At 42.2% G+C, this 8,193-nt stretch overlaps 2 protein-coding genes across 2 annotated transcripts in view; one reads left to right on the top strand and one right to left on the bottom strand.

Moving 5' to 3' along the window:
- Positions 1 to 3,966, top strand: part of SARC_09213 (NADH dehydrogenase [ubiquinone] iron-sulfur protein 2, mitochondrial) — a 4,431-nt gene extending 465 nt beyond the window's left edge. The window contains exons 2-10 of the mRNA XM_014296777.1: positions 782 to 933; positions 1,186 to 1,300; positions 1,483 to 1,608; positions 1,785 to 1,911; positions 2,074 to 2,212; positions 2,392 to 2,556; positions 2,889 to 3,067; positions 3,341 to 3,493; positions 3,674 to 3,966. Coding sequence (XP_014152252.1) covers positions 782 to 933; positions 1,186 to 1,300; positions 1,483 to 1,608; positions 1,785 to 1,911; positions 2,074 to 2,212; positions 2,392 to 2,556; positions 2,889 to 3,067; positions 3,341 to 3,493; positions 3,674 to 3,853 — 1,336 coding nt within the window. The 3' untranslated portion in view covers positions 3,854 to 3,966. The remainder of the gene's footprint in view (positions 1 to 781; positions 934 to 1,185; positions 1,301 to 1,482; positions 1,609 to 1,784; positions 1,912 to 2,073; positions 2,213 to 2,391; positions 2,557 to 2,888; positions 3,068 to 3,340; positions 3,494 to 3,673) is intronic.
- Positions 3,967 to 4,308: 342 nt separating this feature from the next.
- SARC_09212 (hypothetical protein) lies at positions 4,309 to 6,712 on the bottom strand (the record flags this gene model as incomplete). The annotated part of the gene is made up of 6 exons (XM_014296776.1): positions 4,309 to 5,229; positions 5,334 to 5,468; positions 5,623 to 5,792; positions 5,963 to 6,162; positions 6,306 to 6,424; positions 6,555 to 6,712. Coding segments are annotated over 6 exons (1,703 nt in total), but the record flags the coding sequence as incomplete, so codon positions are not given.
- Positions 6,713 to 8,193: the final 1,481 nt, after the last annotated feature.

Below are 8,193 nucleotides of genomic sequence, written 5' to 3'. Positions count from 1 at the left end.
TTACTATATATACTACTATATAACATATATATATATATATATATATATATATATATATATATATATATATATATAATATATATATATATATATATATATATATATATATATATATATATTGTAGTATACTTGTATATACCTGTACTTTTCGCGTAGTATTTTGAACTCTACTTATGCTACTTTTCCTTTTATAGAGTATAAATGATTGAAATTAGATTATCTATTTTGTTTTCTCTTCATTCTTTGCCAGTTCAAGTAAGGCATCACAAGGGAACATTTATTGTTTATAATTCTGTGTTAAGTATTGATCAATTAGACTTTCAACATGTTAACATAGAGTACGATTACTTGTTTGTTCCGACCTTTATTTCGCTATTACTTGTTTGCCCCTATCAATTTTTTACACTCACAAGAATATTGGCTTGGCATAGTTAGCCATGTGTTACCAATGCTTAGTTACCTATATGTTATCAATTCGTCGAGTTGAGTTGCTATCTTCGGTTTTTATGTGCGTGTATTGTGTACAATGTGAGCTCGAAGTTTATACACACACTTGTCTGCTTGTTCCGCGATGCCATACGGACTATGTAAACATAATTTATGGGGTGCCCTGTGGTGCCGTAGCTGCTGTTCCCTGTCGGCAATTCAGTCGTGAAGCTGAATAGTTCGTGTTGTGAATTAAAAGACGGGGGAGTTGCCGGTTGCAAAATCTACAAGAAACTACATTATATTTCAGGTTTTGATACCATACCCACTGTCATTCCAACTTTGTCACCTTTAGAAGCTTGCCTGTGCTCACAACCGTTGCCAGCCGTAGCTATGTGCGTCTTGCCACTTCTGGCCGCTTACCTGGCGATAATTTGTTGAAGCTACCGAAGGCAATGATGCAGGAGACAGGGCATGCTATCCAAGATGACGGTGTCGAAGTTGAAGGTATTTGCATACAAATGACTTATCACCTTTTTTACCACCCGAGTTGGCCTGTATGGGAATGCTGTCGCTGTGCATGTTGTCTGTTTGATTGGATTCATACATTTGGATGCTTCTTTTGGATACATGGGGGTACTGCGTATATGCACTGTTTGTGTGAGAGTTTGCATTTATAAGGTACCTGTCGTGGGCGACTCGCTAAACGTTTGACGGCTCGACTATGGCTACTTACTGGGTGCCTTTCTTCTTGTACAGATTACCTTGATGGATTCGAAGTGGCCCAATACACCATGAATTTTGGACCTCAGCATCCAGCCGCGCACGGAGTGTTGCGCTTGGTTCTTGAGTTGGAAGGTGAACAAGTTCACAGGTAGGTTTGGCATTTGCACGGATCTTGAGTGTATGTCTCGACTTGGTCTGTGGCTGACACACGTGCCCACAGCAACGATCTGGTATTCGAAATCGAAATTTACTTAATTTACTATTAGTACTGAAATGCCAGTGATAATCGCAGCTAACATTTAAATTGTATTTTTTTCATTTCTCATGCAGAGCGGATCCGCATGTTGGACTTCTGCACAGAGGCACAGAGAAACTCATTGAGTACAAAACCTACACCCAGGCGCTTCCATACTTTGACCGATTGGACTACGTGTCTATGATGTGCAACGAACAAGCGTATGTTTCTTGCTTTTCTCACATTTGGATCAGCTACCGTGGAACATCAGTGTTTGACCTTTCCGAAGCGCCATAGCTATTCTGAGTATTTATAGGAGTCCTACGACGTTTATATGATTCCCGGATTGTGCATGTGCCACCCCGACTCAATCTACATTTTAATTGGGCTTGTACAGCTATTCCTTGGCCACAGAAAAGCTCTTGCACTTGGAGGTGCCCATTCGTGCCAAATACATTCGAACATTGTTCGGTGAATTCACTCGACTGTTGAATCACATCATGTCCGTGACTACACATGCTCTGGTAAGTTGTTCAACATTCTCAGTGACCTTAAAAGGTGCACTACTATCGATAGGAAGGCAGGGCTTTCGGCTTGTAGAATAAGAACGCTTTCTGAACACTTACATTAATCGGTATATATTCTTGTATCGTTCCATTCTGAAACTCACAAACACTCAATCACAGGACGTTGGAGCTCTGACACCTTTCCTCTGGCTGTTTGAAGAGAGAGAGAAAATGATGGAATTTTACGAACGCGTGAGCGGTGCGCGTCTCCACGCAGCATACGTACGGCCAGGAGGCGTGGCTTACGATCTACCCCACGGTATGTAGTGATCTCGGAATGAACTTTGTGAAGGTGGTGGCTCTCTTTAGCCCTGTAGTTGCTACGGTATCTATGTATCGAAATCTATTTAACACAAAATTGAAAGTTTTGTTCTGATTTCTCGTATCTTTATACTCTATGCTTATAGTTAATATGTGACTTATTTTACTTCGTACTAGGCATTCTCGAAGACATGCACCAGTTCATCAACAACTTCAGTGTCCGTATTGATGAGGTCGAAGATCTACTCACCGGCAATCGTATCTGGAAGCAGCGTTTGGTAGACATTGCTGTTGTGGACTCCGAGAGAGCACTGAACTATGGTTTCTCGGGCCCTATGCTTCGTAAGTGATTTTGAAATCGTTGTTGAATTAATGTTCAAAATCGTCTTATTTATTTCCATGGGGTATCAGTCCATGTGCTTGTCTTTTGCCCCTTTGCGCTTCGTTCAGAATTAGTACAGTGTTCGCATTTATGAAATTGAGTTCACCACCATTCAAGTTGCCTTTTGGAGATGAGATCAATCCCAGGTCAACTTCTCATTTAGTATCGCCGTCTAGAGAGTTTGTGTATCCGATTGCTAATCTGTGACATATCATGTTTGCAAATCGACCATAGGGAATTTATTTCCCTGGGTACTCATTTGTTTACCTTTTTTCCGTAACTCATTCGCTAGGTGGTTCTGGAATCGCGTGGGACATACGAAAGACTCAGCCATACGATGCCTATGATAAGGTCGAATTCGACATCCCAGTGGGTGTAAACGGTGATTGTTACGATCGTTATCTTTGCCGGGTTGAAGAAATGCGCCAATCTATCCGCATCATTCAGCAATGTATCAATCAAATGCCCGAGGTGTGTGTAGTAATAAGTGTCTCTGCATGTTGTGTGCAGCAATAAGCGTCTCTGTATCATGCATACATTGTTATTTTTTTGATATCTTCTTGGTGTCAAAGGCTATCTCGACAAATATCCCTTTACCACCTCGCAACTAAGAGCAATGATTTTGAAACAATATACATTGGTAACGGTGATATGGTCAATATCATATTATGCCATGGTTCTACTAGTCATCTGATAATTTAATGTAAAAAATATGATATGGATCTTGCCAATTATGTGCATTAGGGTGAGATCAAGGTTGATGATGCTAAGATCTGTCCACCTAAGCGTGCGGATATGAAGCAAAGCATGGAGTCTTTGATTCATCATTTCAAGCTCTTTACCGAGGGCTACAGTGTACCCGCTGGGGCTACATACGTTGGCGTTGAGGCGCCGAAGGTACGAATTTGCCTTTTTCTTGTGGCATGTTTTAAACTCGTTCTACTGACTATCTATTATACACGATACTCCTGTCACTTCTCACCGTTCGCCTGCATGATAATCTATTTTCTGTTGAACTTTGTGAGCGCAGCATCTGCTGATAACATTGTTTTTTGTTTCATTTTATCACTTTACTAGGGAGAATTCGGCACGTACCTCGTCTCTGACGGCTCAAGTAAGCCTTATCGCTGCAAGATTAAGGCACCTGGATTCGTTCATCTGTCCTCTCTGGACATGATGGTTGCGGACCATATGATGGCAGACGTGGTTGCTGTAATAGGAACGCAAGATGTGGTGTTCGGGGAAATCGATCGCTAAATTCAACCAAGATGAGCTTTTTGTTACAAATTCTCTTTGTGTACTTCGGGTGTAGAGTACGAATTTCTTTACAGTAGCAGTTGCGAAGAAATAAAAAAATTCGATATTTGCTCATATCTTCTATTATATTTCATGTCATGTGGAGCCGCAAATGGCTAATCGTTCTATAAAAGGCCCAAGTATAACTTTGGCTTATTGTGTAGCTCTCCTGAAGTTCTGGCGGGTCAAAGAAACAACCACGAAGAAATATAGACCCTGAATCGTTCTTGAGACTGTGCGCAATATTTATCTCAATTTCGTGAGCTTTTATAATCAAAAGCAGATAATCTATTCTAAGGTTTTTATTCACAAAAACTAATCATTCTATATGCGTATTTACTGTAGCATGTACTACTTCTACGTTTCCTAATTTTCGCAACGATCACAGTCGCGAACTCTTAATCTCGAGCTTGGTTTCAAACTGCTTGAAACGCGGTCATATCAAACAGAGATTCAGTGCTTGGACGCACATCCACTGCACCCGCAGGTGTTGTTTCTCCTGCTGGTGTTGTGCCCACTGTAGATGGCGAACCCTCTACTGCTTTCTTCGTCTTCGTCTTCTTCGATTTCGACTTCTTTAGTCGTAATTTGTTTTCGCCGTTGTCAGCTGCTTTCCCACCCGCCTGCATGGCCGGCATTGGCTTCATAATGACTACCGGAGGAAGATTGTTGTTGTTGAATTTATCATCTGCCAGCGGTTCGTTTGCCTCAATAGTATATTGTAGCTCTTGATTCATGTGAGTATTGTGTTGCATCAAATGCCCGTTATAACTGCGATTTGATCGGCTGCGACTGTATTGCAGACTGCCATACCCAGAGTCCTGGTTCGAAACTGAACCCACACTCTTCCGTCTGCTAGCAGGTGGACTGTGTGGCTTATTTCCGTGATGTCCTCTCATTTGAGAGGCGTCTGGTTGGTGCAGGTACTCTTCCTCCACAATGAAAGACTGTGCAGAAATCTCGGCACTTGACTTGCGGCGAGAAGGAAAACTGCCGTCTGACGAGACACCGTTAGATGAAGGGGGGCCTTGTGAAAGCGCTTTTGTAGTGCCCTGTGGACCACCGCCATTCCTGGAGCGCAACGCACTAAGGTCGCCATATGCAGGTTGTTGATCGTTGTACCGATACGCCCCAGCGCCGTCACCAACACCACCGCCCGTGCTGAGCACACTGATATCCCTGTTGAGCTGCTGGATTTTGAGGAGACGCTTCCGCCTCTCCAGTTCTTGGATATGATAGTTCAACTGTTCAGCCGACTTAGCGTTTAATGATTGAGCCCCCGTGTCGAAGGTGAATGCCTTTGGGCCGGAACCAGAATATGGATCTGCTGTTCTGGGCTGTATGCACGATATGATCAACAGATAATTAGGATGATTGACATCGATGTTATTTCAATTTACTATGTTGTGGCAATGTAGCAAGATCGAGCTTATGTACTTACCGCTTGAAGTATGTTGCCCACTGTTCCGTCATCATTCATCACACCGACAGCCTCCATTACCATCTGATCAGCTCCGTCTATCCCGGGACAAGACTTCAGTCTAAATAACGTTTGACTCGCGGCGTTCATATTGTCCTAATGACGGTTAGAAAATTAGAAAAAACGATGGATTTACATATGAAAATATGAATGCGTAATTCAAAATATTTTAACAATTGCAATTATGCTTTAAGATAATTTTAATGCAAATAACCTTCCAATAATCTACATGGATGCTAATACTACATACCTTGGACATAACTCCGAAGACTGAATTCGCTTGCGAGAGTTGGGTCACTATGATAGGCTGCTTCCGTTGAGCCTTCTTTTTGCGATTGCGTCTCATTACCCAATACATTATTAGACAGGCGATCAGGCCGATAAGAACCAGTACGCCCACCACCACGCCAATAATGATACCTGCCACAGCGTAAAAAAACATAGTTAGTTTGTGAGATGATAAAGATTAAGATGTCGATACGAAAGCGATATTGGACCTGATCGTGACAATTTAATTACAATCTAAGCGAAATATATATCAAATTTCATAGTTTGCATAGTGTGGCATAAAACAAGAGTGCTAGACCTACCCATAGAGACTGAGGTACTCTGTTCCTGGGACACATTGGTCGCTTCTGTGGTAGTATTGGTCGTGGCTGTCGTGTTAGCGACAATGTCAGCTGCTGTTGCCGTTTCAGCATACGTATCCGTCGTGGCCTTCTTCACGGAGATTGCTTTCTGCAGCCGGCCCACACTGGATGAGCCCTGCACATTGGTGATTTGTCTTCGTCTGACGATTGAGATATGAGAAATATGAGGACCCACGCTGTCCGTGCTTTATGCTTTTCAGACGCTGAATTAATCCCTTCAATACATGATATCATTTTGTACAAGTTTGATTTGGCACTGCACGCCAGTAAATAGAAACTATACCTTCGCTGTGCTGCTCCCGCACTGTATTCGCACAAGAAGTTAAATTCGAGTAACACCACGGTTGGGTCGTACAATGCCCCGCAGGTGACTGCGGGTGCCAGATCTATGTCAACAACGCCCTACATGTGGTGATAATATACTTGGACTTATTATCGTATTCGTCGAAGCATTATCACAGACGTTAGAGGTGAGTAGTGATGCAGATTATTGATGCATAAAAGTTTGATATGTCAACCCAAAACACAATACCTCCATGCCAGAACCAAGCAACTTAAGGCGTCCATGTTCACTGACACTTTGTCTCTCCTGGCAACCTCCCACCGATGAGAAGATAGAGTTGAGACTCAGCTGTGTCAGCTGAAGCTTGTTGAGGCTTTCTATCTTTACATCGTATTGTACATGATTCCCTGGTGTATGCTCCAAAATGATATTTGGCCGCGCTGATGGAGACATTAAATCAGAAGAATCAACAAAGCAAGTAGGATGCTATAATTTAGTAAGCCATGATTATGCTACGGATAAAAAGATTGAATCATATAGTTGTGATGATTACTAAAAATGTAAAATTTGCTTTCAACAACTATCATCCTTCTGTTCATCAGACTACCAACTACCAAGCGAAATGAATCTGCGTAGACTGACTACATTTTGCGCACATACCTCCTTTGACATCCATTATTATTTCGAAGGCCTTTCCAACTACCGTGGAATCTACAGAGCAAACATCGTATCCATCAATATTGATCTAAATTATACAGGAGGCAGTAGGACGATTAGTACAAATTCTTTCGTATCGCATAGCCAAACAGAAGCGAACGAGCAGATAGAGCAAAAGTAGCATTCTCATTGTTTGGAGTTAACTAATTACCTGAATCTCAACCGTGGTCGGAGAGCATCCCTCGGCTTCGGCGCTGCCACTTCGACAGACCAGTGGCACTCGCTCGATCTTCATTTCGCCATCCAAGAAGCAGGCTCCATTGTGGTCTATACGCACAGCCAATCTTTGCACGCATGGTGAACCTGCGACACATCCGCTACTTGAACCAATCTGCAGAGGCTATAAAATACAAAGTAAATACATGCGTGAGGATGCAAATATATCAAAAAACAACACGTTATCACAATGATGATTGCTACCGCTTCGATTTATTCATGGCTGATGGGTTGCCTACCTGAATTTTCGCTGATCGTTCACTTCTTCCGTTGATGAATTTAGGTTGCACACTGGCCTCGGAATTAAACGAATACATTCCACTAGTCTTCGAGCTTAGAACAATCGTCGAATACCCTTGTCTGCCGCCTCCAACCTCGACTTCTTCTGTGAGAAGCTACGGATATATCAAAAGTAGATATTTAGTATAAGTACACCTCGAACTTCCCGCTTTGCGTTCAATATCGTAAACAAATTTTCTTGGATCAGATACACACACAAAGCTAGAAATGCACAAATCGATAGAAATCATACCTTAATTACGGGTGTGTTCAGTGATGTTTGCTCAATTGCATTCTCTGGACCTGCTCTAATTCCCACCTATCAATGAAGCCAGATGCATGACGTATTTTGAGCGTGCATGGTCATGTTATTCAGCTATTGTGCTTCAACAATGGAAACAACTGGGACGTTATAAGGTTTCAAACAGACAATATATTTAGCCGCAATCAGGGCAACAATTCACTTTGGTGTTCAACAATGGAGATACATACCATGAACTGTGTCGTTGTTTCATAGTTTTGTCCATTATCTGCTATTGCCGTGGCAGTAACTGTGATGGTTGTATCATTTTCAGGCAGTGCTGCGATAGTTGACCAGGGTATGGATATCCTGATACGCGAACCATCTTGTGCTACATTAACTGATGTATCCTTCAAAGCGCAACATAGAATGTCA

The sequence above is a fragment of the Sphaeroforma arctica genome (genome assembly GCF_001186125.1).
Source record: "Sphaeroforma arctica JP610 unplaced genomic scaffold supercont1.910, whole genome shotgun sequence".
NCBI lineage: Eukaryota > Ichthyosporea > Ichthyophonida > Sphaeroforma > Sphaeroforma arctica.
The sequence above is the reverse complement of the archived record's forward strand: the minus strand, read 5'-3'. Positions and strand labels throughout refer to the sequence as shown.